Source organism: Balaenoptera borealis (genome assembly GCF_965194805.1).
Source record: "Balaenoptera borealis genome assembly, chromosome: 8".
Classification (NCBI taxonomy): Eukaryota; Metazoa; Chordata; class Mammalia; order Artiodactyla; family Balaenopteridae; genus Balaenoptera; species Balaenoptera borealis.
The window spans coordinates 15,203,567-15,229,211 of NC_138865.1; the positions used below are offsets into that span (position 1 = coordinate 15,203,567).

The 25,645-nt window shown below is 39.6% G+C and overlaps 1 protein-coding gene across 1 annotated transcript in view; it reads left to right on the top strand.

Moving 5' to 3' along the window:
* The first annotated feature begins 2,613 nt into the window (after positions 1-2,613).
* The window catches only part of LOC309633313 (tumor necrosis factor receptor superfamily member 10A-like), a 38,822-nt gene continuing 15,790 nt past the window's right edge, over positions 2,614-25,645 (top strand). The window contains exon 1 of the mRNA XM_082401975.1: positions 2,614-2,956. Coding sequence (XP_082258101.1) covers positions 2,777-2,956 — 180 coding nt within the window. The 5' untranslated portion in view covers positions 2,614-2,776. The remainder of the gene's footprint in view (positions 2,957-25,645) is intronic.

Below are 25,645 nucleotides of genomic sequence, written 5' to 3' on the forward strand. Positions count from 1 at the left end.
TCTAAAGAAAAAAAAACAAAACAAAAAAAAACACACACACACACACTCAAACAAAAACAACAACAAATTGCCTTCGGGTCCAGGTGGTGTTATTGGTGAATGCTATCAAACCTTTACAGAAGAAAAAATACCAATCTTATAAAAGTCTCAAGAAAATTGAGCTTATTTTATAAGGCCAGCTTAATGCTGATACCAAAACCTTACAAAGACATCATAGAAGGAGAAAATTATAGACTAATATCTCTCTTGAATACAGACACAAAAAATCCTTAAGAAAAGTGTTAGCAAATCAAATCTAGCAAATATGTGAAAAGGACAATACATCATGACAAGTGAAATTTAGCCCAGAAATTCAAGGTAGGTTTAACATATTAAAGTCCATCAATTTGATTCATCATTTTAATAAAGGAGAAATGCCATATGATCATCTCAATAGATGTAGAAAAATATCATTTGACAAAATTCAAAACTCATTCATGATAAAAATTTATACCAAACTTGGAACGGAAGTTCAGTAATCTGATAAATGGTATCTATGAAAACACTACAACTAACCTCATATGTAACAGTGACATATTGGATGCTTTCCCTCTAAGATTAAGAATAAAACAAGCAATTCTGTTTTCACCATTTCTATTTAACATTGTACTGGAAGTCCTAGCCAGGGCAATTAAGCAAGAAAGACATACGGAATAAAGACTGGAAAAGGAGAAGTAAGACTGCGTTTAGTTGCAGACAATATGATTGCTTATGTAGAAAATCCTAAACAATCTACAAAACAACTGAAATACATAAATTTAGCAATATCATAGGATACATGATCAATGCAGAAAAATCAGTTGTGTTTCTAAACAGCAGCACAAAAACAATTTGAAAATAAAATAATCTAAACCAATTCCACTGAAAATAGCATCAAAAATATTTGGGAATACATTTACAAAAGATGTGCACAATTTGTACACAGAAAGCTTACAAAATATTGTCAAGATAAAGTAAGAAAGATCTAAAACAAAACCATCTCATTGATTGGAAAACAATATTGTTAAAATGTCAATTCTCATCAATCACCACATTCAATGCAATGCCACTTAAAATCATAGCAGGATTTTATTTTTTTAAACATCTTTATTGGAGTATAATTGCTTTACAATGGTGTGTTAGTTTCTGCTTTATAACAAAGTGAATCAGCTATACAAATACATGTATCCCCATATCTCTTCCCTCTTGCATCTCCCTCCCTCCCACCCTCCCTATCCCACCCCTCTAGGTGGTCACAAAGCACTGAGCTGACATCCCTGTGCAATGCGGCCGCTTCCCACTAGCTAACTATTTTACATTTGGTAGTATATATAACTCCACGCCACTCTCTCACTTCGTCCCAGCTTACCCTTCCCCCTCCCTGTGTCCTCAAGTCCATTCTCTAGTAGGTCTCACAACAGGATTTTTTAATTGAATATTTTAATTTATGTAAAAATTATATGGAAATGCAAACAATTCCAGGAAAAAAAAAACAGTTGGAGGACTTAAACTACCTGATTTCAACACTGTATAAAGCTACAGTAATCAAGACAACATGGTATTGGCAAAAGGATAGAAAATTAATAGATCCATGGAACAGAATATAGAGTCCAGAAATGGAACATATATATAATCAATTGAATTTCAACAAAGGCAGTAATATTATTCAATGGGAAAAGAAAGTCTTTTCAATAAATGATGTTGCAACAACTGGATACACATATGGAGAAAAATGAATTTTAATTCCTACAACCCTGGCCTCACAAAACTGATCCAAGGGGTGGAGCTGGAGGCTCCCAGGTTCCCTTCTCTCCTACTCAGTCCCCAGCCCTTCAGTCACCCTGTGAGCAGGACCTAGCCTTGTGCCGCTTTCTGAATACTGGACTCCACATAACTTGGGCCCAGCAGAGTGCCCAGTGTGTAGGGACAGCTGGAAGGGCCTGACCCACGTAGGGACCCCCCCCCCCCTTGGCCCATTTGGTTTCACGTGCCAATTAGTCTCCAGCAGTTTTGTTTCCCAAGGGCTTTAAAGAATCTACAGGGGAGGAAAACCCCGAAGAAAGGCTTAATAAAGTGGATTCCTCCAGCTCGCCTGACTGCAGGAGCAGCAGGGTTAAGAAGAGATGGCATGAAGTCCTGAGTGCGAAAGTCAGATGACAGACCTGGAATTACGGGAACATGCAAGGTGGTGATGGGAGAGGTCGGGAGCCTAATGGTGACCCGAATTCAGATCCACCGATTGCTGCCTCTGCGACCTTCATTCTGTCCACCCACGTGTTCATTGAGTGTCTGCTCCAGCCAAGCACCTGGTTACTGAGATGCTAAGATCAAGCCTCTGGCTCAGAAGCTTGGCACTGGGACAGAGCTGCAAAGTGACTCTGAAGCCAGTGATATCCATGCACCCACCCTGCCAACGAGGGTGGGAGGAGCAGAAGCTGAGAGTGGGCAGAAGGCTGTAGTCAGAAGCCCAGAGCGGTAGCTCGGGAGCGTCGTTGGCCCTGGTAAGGGACCCGCTTCAGGAAGGGTTTTTAACGCCAACTCTTGTCTTTTTTCCAGTTCAGAGGAAGACGGAGCTTCTTATTCGCCCGGCACTGATTGCGCAATATCAGCGTAAGACTAGGCGGGGCCACCCGCTCCTCGCATTCACCCCAAACGCGCGAGAGCTGTGCGCCAGGACTGAGGCATCCCGCAGACCTCCAGCAACTAGCAATCAGAAGCGGACTTTCCCGCGTTCCGCAAAAGACACTCTCGATCCCTGATGGCTCTGCCGGCTGTCACCTCGCGGCGACCTGAACAGCGAGCGCTCCCCGACCGCACGAGGCAGCGGGGACATAGCGCGCCGGCCGCCTCGGGCTCCCGGGCCTCGGTTCCTAGTCCCAGGCTTCCGTTCCGGGGCCCCAGGGCTCTCATCTTCGTCCTTTTGGGTGTCCTGCTGTCGGTGAGTCCCTATCGCGGGTCCTGGCTCCGGAAGGCGCGCTTGGCGGCCGGGAAAGGGGCGGGGGGCGGGGCGTGGGGGACACGGTGGGGTGCCTGCCCGAGTCACCTGCGGCCCGGGTTGTCTGAGCGGGACCAGCAGTGGGCAGAGTCGGGAGAAGGAGCAGAGTCATGACCCGGCAGGACCGACCGGGGCCCAGAGGGAGAAAAGCCCGCGTTCCTAGGCTTGTCTGGCTGCCCCAGAGGTAAATTCCAGAGAGAAGAGTTGAAAACTCCTTAGCAAGCCTTGATGTGGCCCGGCCCTTCCCTCTCATTACCATACTCCGCTTCCCGCCCTCTCTCTCCTCCCTCTCCCTTCCTTTCCTTCCCAGCTTCCTCCCTCCCCTCTCCCTTCTCACCTTCCCTCCCCTTCCCTCCCCTCTCCTCCTTCCCTTCCCCTCCCCCTCCCTTCCCTTTTTTATGCCTCTGTTTAAATTGTAAAACATGCTCATTGCATCTATTCTTCCCATTGATTTTGACAGAAAAGTAGCTTTCCCATCCTCCCTTGCATTCAGCACCCCTTCTTGGCTGCTGTGAGCAATTTGCCAAATTCCTTCCCGGCACTTTCCTCCACAGCAACATACAGGGCTTACAGGGTAAACCACCAGTAATCATACAGCTGACCCCAGAGGCTCTGTCTTTAGTTTAGGAGGAAAGGGTGTGAAGCTTTTATTTTGATTTCCATTTTGAGATCGAAACAGGTAAGGTGTGCATCCTGGAAAAACTATTTAATGGCTGCCCTGAGCTAGGAGGCGGAAGTGTTAACGTAGCTTGTCTTTTTACCTATACAACAACCATCCAAACCCACAAAAATCTCAGAAGAAACAGACCTCAGACCACAGGAAGACCTTGAGAACAAGTCTGACGCACTATGTCACAGCTGCTCAGGTTAAGAGTAAAAGACAAACACTGTATGATATTACCTATATGTGGAATCTGAAAAATACAACAAACTAGTGAATAAAACAAAAAAGAACCAGACTCACGCATATAGAGAACAACGTGGTGGTTACCAGTGGGGAGAGGGAAGCAGGGAGGGACAATATAGGGATAAGGGGAAAAGAAGGGTTGTTATGGGATTATATGAAATCACGTGTGTGAAACGTTTGAAAATTGTAAAGCACTAGAGAATTTAAAGAATCTTTAAAAAAAAAATAAAAGAGTAACGGTGCGGCTTTAGGGTGTGTTCGTCCTGGCAAGCAAAGAGCAGTGTTTGTTTGGTTGACTCTTATCAGGAAAATGAGAGCGTGAAGATCAAATTAGACTGTTTTGCAGTCTGGAGGGGGGCGGGGAGGGCGGGAAGCAGGAGAGGGAAATCCCTGCTCATGATTCATCTCTGGGCAGAGCAGGGTCAGTAGAGTCTACACAGGACTCAACATACTTCCACATCTCCTCCTTCCTTCTCATTCCCTCCCTTTTTTCTTTTTGCCATGCCGGGAGCATGTGGGATCGTAGTTTCCTGACCAGGTATCGAACCCTTGACCCCTGCAGTGGAAGCGGGGAGTCATAACCACCTGCCTGCCAGGGAAGTCCCCTCGTTTCCTTCTCTCTTTTGTCCCATGTTGCTGCTCCAGTGCAACCCTCCTGTCTCCCTCCTCTGTCTCTGTCTCTGTCTCTGTCTCTCACACACACACACACACACACCCCGCCCCCACATACACACAAGTCTGTGGGTCGGCAAAGCCTCAGATCTCCACCGCCCCCCGGGTCCCTCAAACAGGGTGCAGTGGGGACTACACACTAGGAAGCCTCCTCCTCGCCCACCCCCTCCCCCGTTACTTTGACTTCGTTCTTGTCTGTGATCCTGTCCGTGTGGACTTTTCACTCCATGTCCACCAGTGTCCCTGCCACCAGTAGGATTGTCACCTCTGTCTTGCAGCCCCTCCAGGCTCTTTTCACCTTGGTGACCTTGGTGGTGTTTATGGGGGTGCGGGGGGTCTTTGTGTCTCTGCCTCAGCTCCCTGTGGCCGGAACTGTCCCTGCACAGGGCTGCTCAGCGAGCTCCATTCATGCCTCCCCTGAACGCACATGGGTTCTAAGATGCCTGCAATAACGCTAGTATGATGTCCTTGTCCTGTTCTAGGGGGTATTTATGTGGGTGGTGGGAAATATGACTGGCAGGTTGGGAACAGAACAGAGGTAATTGAATGTCCTGTTGAGGGATTGCCCAGGTCCAAAGGCACCATGGAGTCAATTTCAAGTTTTCACTTGATGTTACCAAAGATTTTTAAAAAGGCACCATTTGTAGTGTTAAAAGTGTCAATTCATCAGGAAGACATCTTAATCATAAATATTATGTGCCTAATAGTAGAGCTTTAAAATATCAATACATAAAGCAAAAACTGATGAAATTAAAGGACTATCATATCACGCTTTAATGCAGATGAAAAACGGTAGTAACACTATCAACCACCATGGGAATTTCCCCACAGTCCAGTGGTTAGGACTCTGTGCTTTCACTGCGGAGGGCACCTGTTCACTCCCTGGTTGGGGAACTAAGATGCCGGAAGCCCTGCGGCACGACCAAATTAAAAACAAACTTAAAAAAAACCGAACCAAAAAAAAAACCTATCAACCACCTTGACTTAATTGACATTCAGAGAGCACACTGGAACATCTAATGAAGTCTCATTCTTTTTTGACGAACGAGGTACTTTCATCAACATAGACCACGTTCTGGACAATTTTAAAAAGTCTAAATAAGTTTAAAAGCAATGATATCATATAGAGTTTAAAAGCAATGAAATCATATAGACTCTGTTCTCTGACTTAAATGAAATTACATTACTAGTCAAGAATGATCTCTAGAAAAAAAACTCCAAAATTTGAATTTAAAGCAACATACCTCCAAAGCATTCATGGTCTTAGATGAAATCAATAGTGAATTTTTTAAAATTTCAAAATAAATAATAATGAATATATACCACATGGAAATTTGTGGAAGGCTGCTAAAGCAGTGCTTAGAGTAAACTGTGTAGTTTGCAATTAAAGACCTTCCTTCTATTAAAAGAATAGGGGGTTGGGAGAAATGGGGAGTAAAATTTTAAAAAATAAAAAATAAAATAAAATCAGTGACTGGAAGATCCACACTAATCACCATAAAATAAGTGCAAATTAAACTCAAAAGAATAAGAAGGAAATAATAATAATATGAGTAGAAATCAATGAAATAGAATACAAACAGTTAAAGGAATTGACAAACCAAGCATTGATTCTTTGAAATAATCAACAAAATGAATAAAATAAAATCAATAAACCAAATTTTAAAAGAAAAAAATGCAAAAAAAAAGAAAACCAATATCAAGAATTAATGATGGGGTATTATTACAAACTCTGCAGCCATGAAAAGGATAATAAGGGGATCTTATGAATAATAATAATTTTATGCTGATAAATTTGACAACTTGAATAAAATGGACAAATTCCTTGAAAAATACTACTTAGCAAAACAGATACAAGATGATTGTACTCAGGTCCTGGACATTACTCTAAGTCAAAGGAGAAAGGCATAAATATCGGAAAGGAAGAAATAACCAACTGTATTCATTTGCAGAGAACAACTGCTAGAACTAAGTGAATCTAGCAGGTCATAGCATGCAAGTCCGGGAACATAGGAGGGAATAGGATTGTGTGAGCAGAAAAAGAGGACACAGCCATTACCTAAACTCAGAGGAGGCCCAGCCTGGAAAAGGGAGGACTAGAGGGACACACATGAGCACAGCTCTCTCTAAGTTCTTGAAAGAATTTTATGTGTCAGAGGGCTGCATTTTGTCTTATTTGGATCCAGCCAGTCAAACTGGGCTCCACATAACTTGTTTTTGGTTCAATCTTCTTCTTTTTAAAATTTAACTTCCTGACTTAAAACACTCTCAAATTACAGAAAATTGCAAAAATCATACTAAACACATTTCCTTGAACCATCTGAGAACAATCAATGACAGAATGCACATCACCCCTTAACGCTTCAGTGGGGGTTTCCAACAAACCAGAACATTCTACCCCCATAGTTAAAGGCAGCCTTCAAAATCAGAAAATTAACATCCAGAGGGTACTGTCAGTTAATCCTCAGACCCCATTCATATTTCTCCAGTTGTCTCTATGATATCATTTATTGCACAGAGATCCTATCCTGAATTGCTGTTTCATCTTTTTCTGTGACTCTTTGATATTTAGTGGGAAATTGACAAGACTATTTTTGAGGACAGGTTGTCAACTTCCTTTTTATTTTATTTACTTATTTACATGTATGTTAGATGATTTTGTATTTTTCCTACGTGCCTGTTATGGGCTGAATTGTGCTCCCCCACCACCAAATTCATATGTTTAAATCCTAACCAACAGTAGCTCAGAATAAGACTATGTTTGTAGATAGGGTCTTTAATTTATTTAATTTTTTAAATAAAAAATATTATTCAATTTATCTAAACTGAAAACCAAAACCAAACAAAACAGTTCATCCATTTCACCCATCCTCCACTCCCATCTCACCTCTTGCAACCATCAATCTGTTCTCTGTATCTATGAGCTTGTTTTTTTGTTTTGTTTTTTAAATTTTTTTTTAGATTCTGCATATAAGAGAGATCATATGGTATTTTTCTTTGTCTGACTTTTTCACCAAGCATAATGTCCTCAAGGTCCACCCATGTTGTCATGCATGGAGAGATTTAATTTTTTATGGCTGAATAATATTCCACTGTGTTTATATATATACCACAATTTCTTTATACATTCACCCATCAATGGACACTTCGGCTGTGTCCATATCTTGAGTATTGTAAATAATACTGCAGTGAACATGGGGCGCTTATATCTTTTTTAGTTAGCGTTTTCATTTTCTTTGGATAAATACACAGGTGAAATTGCAGAATCATATAGTAGTTATATTTTTAATTCTTTGAGAAATCTTCATACTGTTTTCTATGGTGGTTGCACAAATTTGCATTCCCACCAACAGTGCACAAGGGTCCCCTTTTCTTCACATCCTCCCCAACGCTTATTCTTTTTTTGTCTTTTTGATAATAGCCATTCTAACAGGTGTGAGGCAATATCTCATTGTGGTTTTGATTTGCATTTCCCTGATGATTAATGATGTTGACCATATTTTTATGTACCTGTTGTCTATCTGTATGTCTTCTTTGGATTAGAACTTCTGCTAATTTTTAAATTGGATTGTTTGGGTTTTTTTTTATGTACCTGTTGGCTATCTGTATGTCTTCTTTGGATTAGAACTTCTGCTAATTTTTAAATTGGATTGTTTAGGGGGTTTTTGCTGTTGAGTTGTATGAGCTCCTTATATATTTTGGATATTACCTGTTTATCAGATATATGATTTGCACATGTTTTCTTGCATTCAGTATGTTGCCTTTTCATTTTGTTGACAGTTCCCTTTGCTGTGCAGAAGCTTTGTAGACCCACTTGTTTATGTTTGCTTTTGTTGCTTTTGCTTTTGGTGTCAGATTAAAAAAATCATTGCCAAGATCAGTGTCAAGTTGCTTACTGTCTATGTTTTTTTCTAGGAGTTTTATGGTTTCAGTTCTTATGTTCAACTCTTTAATCCACTTTGGGTTGATTGTGTGTATGGTATAAGATAGTGGTCCAGTTTCATTCTTGTGCATGTGGCTGTCCAGTTTTCCCAACACCATTTACTGAAGAGAATGTCCTTTCCCTATTGTATATTCTTGGCTCTCTTGGCATAAATTAATTGACCATATATGCATGGGTTTATTTTGGGGCTTTCTATTCTATTCCACTGATTTATGTGTCTGTTTTTATGCCAATACCATACTGTTTAATTGAAATAGCTTTATAATATAGTTTGAAATCAGGAAGCAAGAGGCTTCCAGCTTTGCTTTCCTTTCTTAAGATTACTTTGGCTATTCAGGGTCTTTTGTGGTTCGGTACAAATTTTAATTCTTTGCTCTATTTCTGTGAAAAATGGCATTGAAATTTTGATAGGGATTGCATTGAATCTGTAGATTGTTTTAGGTATATGAACATTTTAACAGTATTGATTCTTTAAATCCATGGGCATGGACTATCTTTCCATTTATTTGTGTCTTCTTCAATGTAGTTTTCAATATACAGGCCTTTGACCTCCTTGGTTAAATGTATTCATAGGAACTTTCTTTTTTAGATGCAATTGTAAATTAGATTGTTTTCTTAATTTCTCTTTCTGCTGGTTTGTTATTAGTGTAAAGAAATGCAACCAGATGTTTTCATATTGATTTTGTATCCTGTAACTTTACTGAATTCATTTATTAGTTCTAAGAGTTTTTTTGATGGCATTTTTAGGATTTTCCATACATAATATCATGTCATCTGTGACATGTGACAATTTTACTTACTCCTTTCCAATTTGGATGTCTTTTATTTCTTTTTCTTACCTAATCACTCTGGCTGGGACTTCCAATACTATGTTAAATAAAAGTGACAAGAGTGAGTGTCCTTATCTTGTTCCTGATCTTAGAAGAGGTAATTTTAGCTTTCCACCATTGAATATGATGTTTGCTGTGGCCTTGTCAGATATGGCCTTTATTATGTTGAGGTCTATTCCCTCTATATCTGCTTTGTTGAGAGTTTTATCATAAATCGATGTTGAATTTTGTCATATGCTTTTTCTGCATCTATTGAGATGATCATATGATTTTTATTCTTCATTTTGTTAATGTGGTGTATCACATTGACTGATTTGTGGATTTTGAACCATAGTTTGCATCCTTAGAATAAATCCCACTTGATCATGTTGTATGGTCCTTTTAATGTATTGTTGAATTCAGTTTTCTAATATTTTGTTGAAGATTTTTGCATCTATGTTCATCAAGGATATTAGCCTGTAATTTTCTCTGTGCGTGTGTGGCTGGCTTCCAGTCATCCTGAATCTAGGCACTGAGATCTTCTTCTCTGGGATAGGACATGTCTTGGCACATGCTCAACTACTGGGAACACTTAAAAAATATAATAGGCTGCTTCAGCAATCCCAGAAGTTTGAGAGATGACTAAGAGCTGGGGTAGGGCTGAACGAAAAATTCATTTCCTACACAAGGCTACTCCTTCAAGACTGGGAGAGAGATGGTCGTTTCATCTACTGTATAGAAACAAACACAGAGAGTCAAGCGAAATGAAGAAACAAAGAAATCTGTTCCAAATGACAAAATAAGATAAAACCTTAGGAAAAACCCTTAATGAAATGGAGATAAGTAAGTTCCTTGATAAAGAGTTCAAAGTAATGGTCACAAAGAAGCTTGCCGAACTGGGGAGAATGAATGAACACAGTGAGAGCTTCAACAAAGAGATGGAAAATATAAGAAATATAAAACATTGGGATGCTTTTTTTTTTTTAAATACTGTCTTTGAAATTCAGAGTGTATTTTTCACTTGCAACACACCTTGATTCAGAGAAGCTATTTGAAGTGCACCATCCCCACATGGGCCTAATGATTACTGTATTGGACAGCACCACCTGGGTCTCTAGAACTGAGAGAAGAAAGTCCTAATCCCTGTCCTCAATGAGTTGCCAGTCAATGGAAGACACAAAGAGGCACAGAAATAATACAATAAGGAGGGAAAAGCCTTCAGATAAAGCTCATGCCATCTGCCCCGGCAAAAAAACAATAGGAAAAATTTTAAGCTGCAAAGAGTCAAATGGTGACCCAAAGAAAGGGGGTTCTATGCTCTGGAATGCAAAGGTATTCTCCAGGAACTGAGCTGAAGACTTGCAGGAGCTGTCACGACCTGGGAGCGCATGTCCCAAGGCTTGACCTTCACCTCCAGGCTTTCCTCCTTCAGGTGACCTCACTCTTCCCTGCAGGATCTATCTGTCTTTCTCATCTAATTCATATTTATCAATAATGAAAGATACTCTAAAAAAACCAACTTTCAAAACCTTTCCTTAATAATGTGTTATGATGATGACACTTCCTATCAATGATAAAAAAGTGACTATTCAATAATGGTGATGGAGCAACTAGGATGACTTCTAAAAAATAATAGTGTCTTCCTTATGCTCTTCTTATATTAGAAAATTAAGACTAGATGGACCAATGAATTAATTGTAATATATGAAACAAAAAAGTACTGCAAAAATATGAGAAAAAAAATTCTTACAAGTTTGGAGAGGGGAAGGACTTCTTCAGTATGACAAGAAACTATAAAACTTGCCTAAAGTCAGCTATATAAAAATTAAGAAGAAAGCTGCATGGAAGAAATCATGACAAAGATAAAAACAAACTAGAAAAATATACTCAGAATACAAAGCACACTTAGAAGTGTAATTTCCTTAATCTATAAGAATTCATAATGGGGACTTCCCTGGTGGTCCAGTGGTTAAAACTCCGAGCTTCTACTGCGAGGGGCACAGGTTCGATCCCTTGTCAGGGAACTAAGATCCCACACACTGCACAGTGTGGCAAAAAAAAAAAAAAAAAAAGTTCATAATGAACTGGAAAGAAGATCAACAAGGAAATAGTAGACTTGAACAATACTATAAAGCAACTAGACCTAGCAGACATCTATAGAGTACTTCAGTCAACCAAAACAAAATATACATTCTTTTCAAGTGCACATGGAACATTCTCCAGAATAGACCATATGTGAGCTCGTAGAACAAATATCAATAAATTTAAATGGAGAGAAATAATAGAAAGTATACCCTCCCACTACAATGGAATGAAATTAGAAATCAATAACAGGAAGAAATTGGGGAAGTTCACAGCTATGTAAAAATTAAACCACACTCCCAAATAACCAGTTAGTCGAAGGAGACATCAGAAAGGAAATTGGAAAATATTTTGAGATGAATGAGGTTGAAGATACAGCATACCAAAACTTATGGGACATAGCTAAAGTAGCTGAAAACTTAGAAAGAAATTTAGAGCTGTAAATGACTAAAGGAAGAAGAAAGATCTCAAATCAATAACCTAATATTGTACTGTAAGACACTGAAAAATGAAGAACAAACTAAAGGTAAAGTAAGCAGAGGAAGGAAATAATACAGATTAGAGCAGCAAGTAATGAAATTGAAAGTAGAAAAATAACAGAGTGTGTGCTGACGAGTGTGTGATGGGCCTTGTGGTGCCCTAGCCCTTCTGCTTGCCCATGACTGTGGTAGAAACAGGGAAAGGCCGATGCTGGTCTGGTCTCCTGTGCCGTGGGGAAGTGGTGAAGGAGGGAGATCAGGGTCATGGAGGGGAAGGGAACCCGCCTGCCGCTATGGTAGACTGGCAGCTCTGCGAGATGTTATGCTACTTATTATCTGTCTTGTTTTCACTAGCTATATTCCTAAAACCTAAAACAGGCAGGCACAGAGTGGGTACTCCCATGTTTGTTGAATGATTAAATAAAGGCTGCATAGTATTCCACTGTGTGGTTGTTATATAATTTAGTAATAATCCTCATAACACTAAGAATTTTTTATTTTTTTCAAAATTATTATTTCATTGAATATATTTGAAAATAAATCCATATATATTTTTCTGATCATGTTAGTAGGGTGGCTTTCTAGAGGAAAAGAATCTGGGTCAACCTGCAAAAGTACATTTTTACTGTAGACCTGCATACACACACTCACGTGGGCACATGTGCATCTGGTTTTGGTTCATATAGTTCAGTAGTTTTGAGCTCATGCTGTGGGCCTTTTTTCATTTTTGCTAACTATGAAAAAATTAATCGGTTTAAACTTGCATATCTTTATTTTCATTATTTTTGTTTATGATTTTGGTTTTTTCTACTTAGAGTCTTTCTAAGAAGACAAGCTGTCATGCCTGTGCATTTTCTCACATACAGACAATAAGTTCCTAATTTTTTGTTATCCTTTTATTTAGTCTAATATTTTAGTGTACAGAAATTTTCATTTTTAACTAGTGAAATTTGTAGATACATACACTTTTTAGTTGCTTATAAGCTTAGAAAGACCCCATAAAAGATGAAGTTCTCTAATCTCTTAGAGAATTTTTATTTTTTTTGCATGTAGCTATAACCTAAATGGAATTTATTTTGTGATTGATATGATGTGTTCCCTGAATTGTTCTGAGTCACTTTCTGGTTCTTCCAGCCCCATTTAACAATGGATTCTCCTATATCTCTCTGCTTTTGATCTGTCCTTGATCACAGTTCAAATGTTTTTACAGACATTGGTCTCTTTCTGCCTAGACAGTTCCTTTTTTCTCTTTTCTTGCTCAATACATATTTTAACTTAATAAAGTGAATGTAAAAAAAAAAAGAAAGAAAACAAACATTTAAAAGGTCAGTTATCCCTCCATCCTGATTAACTACTTTGATATTTTTAAAAAGAGGTCAATACACGTTCAAAGGGAGAAAATTTAAATAGTACAGAAAGGTTCTCAGACAATAGTGAGAACTCTTTCACTCTTTTCCCAGCCCCCTGGCTCTTTTTATTTCAAGTAACTAGGAGAGGGAATTTCTTGTGATTGTTTGCCAGAATGTTTATGTATATGCCATGTATATATGCATATGCATATGTATAGCTGTATATTTTTACATGCAAGACATTATATTATGTAATACACTCTTCCCAATGAAATTTTCTAATATATTTTAGTATGTAACAGAGCAAATACCTTTTCCTTACTTTTTTAAAACTTATAATTTTACCCAGGCAGAATTTAGAATTGTTTCACAAGATTTCCTCCATCTCCCCCCCCAAAAAATCATTGAAGTTTTTATTAAATTTATCTTAAAATTAAAAAAATAATCTAGTAAGAATTGAGATATTGTCAATATTCAACATATTTCTTATGAAGATAGAATTTCAAGTCAAGTACAGTCGTCCCTCGGTACCTGCAGGAAATTGGTTCCAGGAGTTCCCACATATGCCAAAATCTGCAGATGCTCAAGTCCCTGATATAAAATGGCATGGTAAAGGCAGCCCTCCATACCCACAGGTTTTGCATCTGTGGATTCAACCAACTACAGATAGAAATTTCAAAATGTGCAAATATGGAGAGCTGACTGTATATTTTTTGAAAAAATCCACATATAAGTGGATTCACAAAGTTGAAATCTGTGTTGTTCAAGGTTCAACTGTATTTTATTATAACTCAATTAAGATTTATGCTTTTCTTCACATAAATTATTACATTTTCTTGTCAAGGCTGTTTTCTTTGTATTTTAAGCATTTTGTAAGTTGGACCCTCTTGTAATAAATTTTCTGATTCATTTTTAAACTCTACAATCATATCTAAAATAATGACTGTTTTACCTGCTCCATCCAAGAATCTGTCTCATTTTTTTTTCACAACATGCTTCATAGGCTAGAGTTTTCAGAATAATGTTCAACTATCCTTAGAGAAGGCAGGTGTTTTCATATTCATTGGACTCTCTTGGAGAGGCCCTTAGTATTTAACCATTAAAAACAAGGTTGGGGATAAAAGGTCATACTGTATAGCACAGAGAACTATGTTCAATATCCTATGATAAACCATAATGGAAAAGAATATTTTTTAAAAATTATATATATATGAATAACTGAATCACTTTGCTGTACAGCAGAAATTAACACAACATTGTAAATCAACTGTACTTCAGTAAAAATTAAACTAAATTAATTTTTTAAAAAAAGAATGAGGTTGGGTCTTGGTTTCATGTAGAAATTCTTATCATTGTGGATGCAGCCTCCGATTTTGAGATGGTTTCAAAAAATCAAAATTGGTGCTTAATTTTACCAAATATCTTTCCACCTTCCATGGAGACTATCAGATGCTTTCATTCCCTTATTTAGACTATTGATATGGTACATTATTACTGATCAAAGTACCTTTGCATTTGTGGAATAACCTTTACTTCTATTTTCCAAAGTGCCCTCATATATATTCTTCTTTTGAGTCACATATAGCCTGGGAGGGAGTGCCTATCTCCTGATGGGGTGGGTGGGAAAGGACTAGAAGGGGCAGAAGGGAGCTGTGTGGGGTGCTGGGAATGTTCGGTGTCTTGATTGGGTGATAGCTACTTAGCTGCATACAGCTGTCAAAGCTGGAGCAGACACTTAAGAAATGAGGATTACTGCAGGGAATGTGTCCATAAAAATAGAATATATCAAAAGGAACCAAAACGAAATTGTAGGGCTGAAAAGTCAAATAGCTGAAGTGACAAATCCACACTAGAGGTGTTTAACCGCACACTTGACAGGTAGAAGAAAGGATCAGTGAACTTGAAGATAGGACAAAAGAACACATAGATAGCCCCTGCATGTGCATGGGAGTGGAAGAATTGATTTAGGAAATCACAGTGTCCCTGGTTTATCCCTTCTCCTTGAAAGGGAAGCAGTTGATTATCCCTTTGAAGAGTTTGTCGATAATATCAAACAATACAAGAAAGGCCATTAGCTACAAAATATTTACATATTTATGAATCCATGACCAAAATATGTAATTACAAATAAAAAGAAGTGTGTGTGTGTGTATTTTTCTCCCCCATCCTCCTGTTCTCTTCTGGAGCAGTGCTGAGTGACCCGGGTGCAGGGGTGTGTTTTCTTTCTGTGTGACCGGCTCCTTCCTTCTACCCTTTATGTCTCAGGCTCACCCTACATGGGTGTCTCCTGCTCTGACTCTGGATTTCCGGGCGCCAGGTTCCTGGGGGACTGGAATCCAGCCTCTCCTCCCTCCCTCTCCTCCCTGCCCTTCCCCTGGGAGAGGGACCCCAGCCTGGCCCGGCTTCCCCACAGCCTCCCCAGGTGATGTCTCTGGGCCACACCTGGGCCTGCTGGGCTCCCTGGAGGTGGAGACCGGCTCTGACAGAGCTGCTAGGAAGCGGGGGTGGGGCCCTGCTTGCTGGGGTCATTCTGTGACCCCTCACCTGGGGGCCTCCTGCAGCTCCTGGGCCACCTTCCCTTTCTGTCCCCACTGGCCTTTCTGCATCCTCATCAGTGGGCCCAGTGACTCAGCCCTGCAACCTCACAGAGACCCATTTCTTCTCCCCTGGACTTTAGGCCCTAGCTCTCCTTCTCACTTAGAGTTTCTGGAAGGCTCCATGGTTCCACCTCTGTCCCCTTCCCAGAACCAAGGTGCTGAGTACAGAGCTGCATCCCCCACCCCCAGAGGCTGCCCTTCTGCCCCTGCCCATTGATACTTCAGTCTCACCCTGAAGCCACGGAAACCACAACCTGCTGTTTTAATCTTCCGTAGTCCTCGAGTACCATCTCTCCTCTCCTCCACAGTCTGCTCCTGCTCAATTATCCCCCTTTCTCCTTCCCTTTTGCTCCAAACCAGTACTAGGTGTCCTCTTACTATAGGGCATTCCCATTCTCCAGCCCTGTACATTTTCTCCTGCATTTCACCTTTGCCCCAACTTCCCCACCCCAACGCAGACAATAAACCTGTGGGGTCACCTCTGAAGGTGAGGAAGATAACCTGCATTCCCAAGATGGCAAGTGTCCATTGTTATGTTGGAGCCCTGCAACCATCCCCTCCCTGAAAGCTCAATCACCAGCATCCTGATAGCCAAGAACTTGTGAATATATTTGAAAATATATCTTCAGTTAGATTCTTGATCATGTTCTTAAGGTAACTTCCTAGAAGAAGTGGAATATTGAGTTAAGCTATAGAGGTATTTTTTCCTCTACACACACACACACACACACACACACATGCACATATGTGTGCACACATACACACACATACACACGTGCACTATTTTGGTTCCTACCAACAGCTCATTCATTTTGGTCTGGAGATTTTTGGGGAGCTATGGTCAGGGTTCCTCACAATTGATTCCGTGCACTCGTTTAGCCCCATGCTGGAGAAAGGTCAGGCGCAGGACTGGGGTTGAGAAGGCAGAGGGTCATGCTGGGGCTGGGACAGTGGCATGTCTGCACAGAGCTCTTCAGGGCCCTGCAGGTGGATGAGGACAGACCCTGGCAAAGTATTCACACCTTGAGAGGGATCAGGGCATCCTTAGGGAGGGAATGTCCTCACCACAGGGAGGGAAGATCCCTGGAAGGGAAGTGGCCCAGACAAAGCTCACCTCCATCTTGTATGCCCTGGTCTGCAGCAGCAAGCAGGGACCTGCATCTCCTGGGTCCTGAGGTTTCCCTGGGGAAATCCCTTCCTGCACCCACTGCTGTCTTGTGAGTTGTTCAGTCATTACTACCATTATGGTTATTCCAACTTCCCTTATTCAAAGAAAAGAAGTGTACTGAAATTAGCGTATCAATTTAAAAGAGAAAAATATTCAATTATATACCTGATCATTAACTTTACACTTAACATCTTCCATCTATATCTGCTTACTTTTCTCTGTCATATGGGCCCAAGTCCTAATCTACCTTACTGCCATTTAGAATGTAGAATATTGCAGTAGTGCCAACAGGTGGGATCTTTAACAATATCCAAAGGTATGTTTAAGGGAGAACATGCAGGATTCTTATTTCATTTTAAAAGTCAGGCACAATATATATCCACTATTTCAGTGTACATTAGGAAAACAACCAGCTCATCAAACTTGTGCTTTACAGTTGGAACCCTTTCTATTCTCGTACCTTGTCTTGTACATGTTTTAATGATCCATTACTAGGTTACTTTTACGTTAAATTTTCTTCTGATTTTAAAATAATCCATGAGGCAGACACACGCTGAGATGACCACCAATGAGTCCAGCCCTGTGTAATCCCACCTGTTGGTATGGACAGAATCTGTGACTTGCTTCTCACCAAGAAAATGCCAAGGTGATGGGATGTCACCCCCTGATTGGGTTACATTATGTGGACAAAGGGATAGGATGCCACTCTTTGTTTCTATTAGTTGCATCCTCTGTCCACTAAACGTCCAACCAGACTCCTTCTCTCTCCACATACTCCCTGTGTCACGCAGGCACTAGGGGGCCTAGTGATGGTGACACTCAGCATACACAGGAACGTCATGAAATTTCCTCCGAGGCCAAAGCACTGAGCAGTGCTCTTACAGCACCCACAAGGGCTGTTCAGACCCTGACCACCAGGCAGGCCCAAAAGGGCTAGAGGTAAGGGTCGGTGGGTGAACTCATGCCCACTGGCTCCAGTGAGGTGGTCTCTACAATTGCGTGGTTCTGATTCTTCTAGCTGGCCAATAATCCAGGCAGAAGAAGTTCTCGAGGATCCTAGGTCACCTTTCTCATGGAGAACCTAAAACCCCTTCAACACTCACCATGCATTTAATTTTCTCCTTCTCTCTTTTGGGAATATAAGATGAACAGGAATGTTGTTAGCAGCAGTTCTCAAATAAGTCTCATCAAAATTTGTGTGTACATATTGTAGAAAATAAATGTCCCATTATTGCAATAATCAGATAATACATAAATGTTCCTATAAGAAATCTCTCTCCAGCATTGTCCTGGTTGGCTCTTGACTGCAGCTAAGGACAGGGAGGAATGTGTCCATGAAAAGATGCCCAAAAGAGGTGATGGGGTGACAGATGAGGTCACCCATCCGAGTCACGTCTTCCCCGGGAGAAAGAGTAATGAGCATCACAACTACTGCCCTCCTGAAAAGCAGATTCACTCTTGTGGCTTCCTCTCTGTGTCCTTCCCCAAAAGGGGAGGGTTCCACATATGACTGGGCTTTTGAAAGCATAGTTCCCTCACAAGAGAGGTCTGAGAGCAGCTGAGTGGTATTTGAATGTTGTGTAATGTTTTTCAACTGTAACTAAAGGGCAGTAGTTACCCTTTGCTGATCTAGAGGTGTCTTCCTTATCTGGAAGTTCTCTGCGTGGCATAATTCACAAGAATCTGAAAACTTTTCCTCTAAGATCAGGAATATGACAAGGATGCCCACTCTCACAGCTTTTATCCACATAGTACTACAAGTCCTAGCCACAGGAATTAGGCAAGAAAAAGAGATAAAAGTCATCCAAATAGGAAAGAAAGGGAGACGCAAGAGGGAGGAGATATGGAGATATATGTATATGTATATGTATAGCTGATTCACTTTGTTATAAAGCAGAAAATAACACATCATTGTAAAGCAATTATACTCCAATAAAGATGTTAAAAAAAAATAGGAAAGAAAGTAGTAAAACCGTCACTATTCTCAGAGAACATGATATTATATATAGAAAACCCTCAAGACTCCATCAAAAACTCTTAGAACTAATAAATGAATTCAATAAAGTTATCTTTATTGATAGAAATATCTATTTTATTTCTTTACACTAATAATAAACCCTCAGAAAGAGAAATTAAGGAAATAATGTCATTTACAATTGCATCAAACAGAATAAGATTCCTAGGAATAAATTTAACAAAGGAAGCGAAAGATCTGTATATTGAAAACTACAAGACATTGAAGAAGACACAAATAAATGGAAAAATAGTAAATGTTCATGGAATTGATGAATCAATATTGTTAAAATGTTCATATACCCAAAACAATCTACAGATTCAATGCAATCCCTATCAAAATTTCAATCGCATTTTCACAGAAATAGAAAAAAATGATCTTGACACTTGAGGTAAGGAAGATGGTGGAGTAGAAGGACATGCTTTCACTCCCTCTTTCAAGAACACCGAAATCACAACTAACTGCTGAACAATCATCGACAGGAAGACACTGTATCTCACCAAAAAAGATACCCCACATGCAAAGGCAAAGGAGAAGCCACAATGAGACAGTAGGAGGGGCGCTATCATAATAAAATCAAATCCCATAACTGCTGGGTGGGTGACTTACAAACTGGAGAACACTTATACCACAGAAGTCCACCCACTGGAGTGAAGGTTCTGAGCCACACATCAGGCTTCCCAACCTGGGGGTCTGGCAACAGGAGGAGGAATTCCTAGAGAATCAGACTTTGAAGGCTAGCGGGATTTGATTGCAGGACTTCGGCAGGACTGAGGGAAACAGAGACTCCACTCCTGGAGGGCACACACAAAGTAGTGTGCACATCGGGGCCCAGGGGAAGGAGCAGTGACGCCATAGGAGACTGAACCAGACTTACCTGCTAGTGTTGGAGGGTCTTCTGCAGAGGTGGGGGGCAGCTGTGGCTCACCAAGGGACAAGGACACTGGCAGAAGAAGTTCTGGGAAATACTCCTTGGTGTGAGCCCTCCCAGAGTCTGCCATTGGCCCCACCAAAGAGCCCAGGTAGGCTCCAGTGTTGGGTCACCTCAGGCCAAACAACCAACAGGGAGGGAACCCAGCCCCAACCATCAGCAGACAAGCGGATTAAAGTTTTACTGAGCTCTGCCCACCAGAGCAACAGCCAGCTCTACCCACCACCAGTCCCTCCCATCAGGAAACTTGCACAAGCCTCTTAGATAGCCTCATCCACCAGAGGGCAGACAGCAGAAACAAGAAGAACTACAATCTTGCAGCCTATGGAACAAAAACCACATTCACAGGAAGATAGACAAGATGAAAAGGCAGAAGGCTATGTACCAGATGAAGGAACAAGATACAACCCCAGAAAAACATCTAAAGGAAATGGAGATAGGCAATCTTCCAGAAAAAGAATTCAGATTAATGATAGTGAAGATGATCCAGGACCTTGGAAAAAGCATGGAGGCAAAGATCGAGAAGATGCAAGAAATGTTCAACACAGATCTAGAAGAATTAAAGAACAAACAAACAGAAATGAACAATACAATAACTGAAATGAAAAATACACTAGAAGGAATCAATAGCAGAATAACTGAGGCAGAAGAACGGATAAGTGACCTGGAAGACACAATGGTGGAATTCACTACTGCGGAACAGAATAAAGAAAAAAGAATGAAAAGGAATGAAGGCAGCCTAAGAGACCTCTGGGACAACATTAAACGCAACAACATTCACATTACAGGGGTCCCAGAAGAAGAGAGAAAGGACTCGAGAAAATATTTGAAGAGATTATAGTCAAAAACTCTCCTAACATGGGAAAGGAAATAGCCACCCAAGTCCAGGAAGCACAGTGACTCCCATACAGGATAAACCCAAGGAGAAACACTCTGAGACACATAGTAATCAAAATGACAGAAATTAAAGACAAATAAAAATTATTGAAAGCAGCAAGGGAAAAAAACAAATAACATAAAAGGGAACTCCCATAAGGTTAACAGCTGATTTCTCAGCAGAAACTCTACAAGCCAGAAGAGAGTGGCATGATATATTTAAAGTGATGAAAGGGAAGAACCTACAATCAAGATTACTCTACCTGGCAAGGATCTCATTCAGATTCGATGGAGAAATCAAAAGCTTTACAGACAAGCAAAAGCTAAGAGAATTCAGCACCACCAAACCAGCTCTACATCAAATGCTAAAGGAACTTCCTTAAGTGGGAAACACAAAAGAAGAAAAGCACCTACAAAAACAAAACCAAAACAATTAAGAAAATAGTAATAGGAACATACATATCGATAATTACCTTAAACGTGAATGGATTAAATGCTCCAACCAAAAGACACAGGCTCGCTCAACGGATACAAAAACAAGACCCATCTATATGCTGTCTACAAGAGACCCACTTCAGACCTGGGGACACATACAGACTGAAAGTGAGGGGATGGAAAAAGATATTCCATGCAAATGGAAATTTAAAAAACGCTGGAGTAGCAATACTCATATGAGATAAAATAGACTTTAAAATAAAGAATGTTACAAGAGACAAGGAAGGACAGTACATAATGATCAAGGGATCAATCCAAGAAGAAGATATAACAATTATAAATATATATGCACCCAACATAGGAGCACCTCAATACATAAGGCAACTGCTAACAGTTATAAAAGAGGAAATCGACAGTAACACAGTAATAGTGGGGGACTTGACCACCTCACTTACACCAATGGACAGATCATCCAGACAGAAAATTAATAAGGAAACACAAGCTTTAAATGACACAATAGACCAGAGAGATTTAATTTGATATTTATAGGACATTCCATCCAAAAACAGCAGATTACACTTTCTTCTCAAGTGCGCATGGAACATTCTCCAAGATAGATCACATCCCGGGTCACAAATCAAGCCTCAGTAAATTTAAAAAATTGAAATCATATCAAGCATCTTCTCTGACCACAATGCTATGAGATTAGAAATGAATTATAGGGGAAAAAAACGTAAAAAACACAAACACATGGAGGCTAAACAATACATTACTAAATAACCAAGAGATCACTGAAGAAATCAAAGAGGAAATCAAAAAATACCTAGAGAGAAATGACAATGAAAACACGACGATCCAAAACCTATGGGATGCAGCAAAAGCAGTTTTAAGAGGGAAGTTTATAGCTATACAAGCCTACCTCAGGAAACAAGAAAAATCTCAAATAAACAATCTAACGTTACACCTAAAGGAACTAGAGAAAGAAGAACAAACAAAACCCAAAGTTAGCAGAAGGAAAGAAATCATAAAGATCAGAGCAGAAATAAATGAAATAGAAACAAAGAAAACAATAGCAAGGATCAATAAAACTAAAAGCTGGCTCTTTGAGAAGATAAACAAAGTTGATAAGCCATTAGCCAGACTCATCAAGAAAAAGAGGGAGAGGACTCGAATCAATAAAATTAGAAATGAAAAAGGAGAAGTTACAACAGACACTGCAGAAATACAAAGCATCCTAAGAGACTACTACAAGCAACTCTATACCAATAAAATGGACAACCTGGAAGAAATGAACAAATTCTTAGAAAGGTATAGCCTTCCAAAACTGAACCAGGAAGAAATAGAAAATAGGAACAGACCAATCTCAAGTAATGATATTGAAACTGTGATTAAAAATCTTCCAGCAAACAGAAGTCCAGGACCAGATGGCTTCCCAGGTGAATTCTATCAAACATTTAGAGAAGAGCTAACACCCATCCTTCTCAAACTCTTCCAAAAAATTGCAGAGGAAGGAACACTCCCAAACTCATTCTATGAGGCCACCATCACCCTGATACCAAAACCAGACAAAGATACTACAAAAAAAGAAAATTACAGACCAATATCACTGATGAATATAGATGCAAAAATCCTCACCAAAATACTAGCAAACAGAATCCAACAACACATTAAAAGGATCATACACCATGATCAAGTGGGATTTATCCCAGGGATGCAAGGATTCTTCAATATATGCAAATCAATCAATATGATACACCATATTAACAAATTGAAGAATAAAAACCATATGATCATCTCAATAGATGTAGAAAAATCTTTTGACAAAATTCATCACCCATTAATGATAAAAACTCTCCAGAAAGTAGGCATAGAGGGAACCTGCTTCAACATAATAAAGGCCATATACGACAAACCCACAGCAAACATCCTTCTCAATGTTGAAAAAGTGAAAGCATTTCCTCTAAGATCAGGAACAAGACAAGGATGTCCACTCTCACCACTATTATTCAACATAGTTTTGGAAGTCCTAGCCATGGCAATCAGAGAAGAAAAAGAAATAAAAGGAATACAAATTGGAAAAGAAGAAGTAAAACTGTCACTGTCTGCAGATGACATGATACTACACATAGAGAATCCTAAAGATGCCACCAGAAAACTAGTAGACCTAATGAATGAATTTGGTAAAATTGCAGGATACAAAATTAATGCACAGAAATCTCTTGCATTCCTATACACTAATGATGAAAAATCTTAAAGAGAAATTAAGAAAACACTCCCATTTACCATTGCAACAAAAAGAATAAAATACCTAGGAATAAACGTACCTAGGGAGACAAAAGACCTGTATGCAGAAAACTATAAGACACTAATGAAAGAAATTAAAGATGATACCAACAGATGGAGAGACATACCATGTTCTTGGATTGGAAGAATCAATATTGTGAAAATGACTGTACTACCCAAAGCAATCTACAGATTCAATGCAATCCCTGTCAAATTACCAATGGCATTTTTTACAGAACTAAAACAAAAAATCTTGAAATTTGTATGGAGACACAAAAGACCCCGAATAGCCAAAGCCGTCTTGAGGGGAAAAAACGGAGCTGGAGGAATCAGACTCCCTGACTTCAGACTATACTACAAAGCTACAGTAATCAAGACAATATGGTACTGGCACAAAAACAGAAATATAGATCAATGGAACAGGATAGAAAGCCCAGAGATAAACCCATGCACCTGTGGTCAACTAATCTATGACAAAGGAGGCAAGGATATACAATGGAGAAAAGACAGTCTCTTCAATAAGTGGTGCTGGGAAAACTGGACAGCTACATGTAAAAGAATGAAATTAGAACACTCCCTAACACCGTACACAAAAATAAACTCAAAATGGATTAGAGACCTAAATGTAAGACCAGGCACTATAAAACTCTTAGAGGAAAACATAGGAAGAACACTCTTTGATGTAAATCACAGCAAGATATTTTTTGATCCACCTCCGAGAGTAATGGAAATAAAAACAAAAATAAACAAATGGGACCTAATGAAACTTAAAAGCTTTTGCACAGCAAAGGAAACCATAAACAAGACCAAAAGACAACCCTCAGAATGGGAGAAAATGTTTGCAAATGATTCATTGGACAAAGGATTAATCTCCAAAATATATGAACAGCTCATGCAGCTCAATATTAAAGAAACAAACACCGCAATCCAAAATTGGGCAGAAGACCTAAATAGACATTTCTCCAAAGAAGACATACAGATGGCCAGGAAGCACATGAAAAGCTGCTCAACATCACTAATTATTAGAGAGATTCAAATCAAAACTACAATGAGGTATCACCTCACACCTGTTAGAATTGGCATCATCAGCAAATCTACAAACAACAAATGCTGGAGAGGGTGTGGAGAAAAGGCAACCCTCTTGCACTGTTTGTGCAAATGTAAATTGATATAGCCACTATGGAGAACAGTATGGAGGTTCCTTAAAGAACTAAGAATAGAATTACCATATGATCCAGCAATCCCACTACTGGGCATATACCCAGAGAAAACCATAATTCAATATGACACATGCACCCCAATGTTCATCGCAGCAGTATTTACAATAGCCAGGACGTGGAAGCAACCTAAATGCCCATCGACAGATGAATGGATAAAGAAATAGTGGTACATATATACAATGGAATATTACTCAGCCCTAAAAAGGAACGAAATTGGGTTGTTTGTAGAGACGTGTATGGATATAGAGACTGTCATACAGAGTGAAGTAAGTCAGAAAGAGAAAAACAAATATCATATATTAACGCATATATGTGGAACCTAGAAAATGGTACAGATGAACCGGTTTGCACAGCAGAAATTGAGACACAGATGTAGAGAAAAAACTTATGGACACCAAGGGGGGAAAGCGGCGGGGGGTGGGGGTGGTGTGATGAATTGGGAGATTGGGATTGACATGTATACAGTGATGTGTATAAAATGGATGACTAATAAGAAAATTTAAAAATATATATATAAACATTAAATAAATAAGTAAATAAATAAAATAATCTTAAATTTGTATGGAACCACCAAAGACCCCGAATAGCTTAAACAGTCTTAAGAAAGAAGAACATAGCTAGAGGCATCCTGCTTCCTGATTTCAAACTATATTTCCAAGTTATTGTAATTAAACAGTATGGTATTGGCATAAAAACAGACACATCGATCAATGGACTAGAATAGAGAGCCCAGAAATAAACCCATGCATATATGGTCAATTAATTTATGCCAAGGGAGTCAAGAATATACAATGGGGAAAGGACTTCTGTTCAATAAATGGTGTTGGGAAAACTGGAAAGCCACATGCAAAGGAACAAAACTGGACC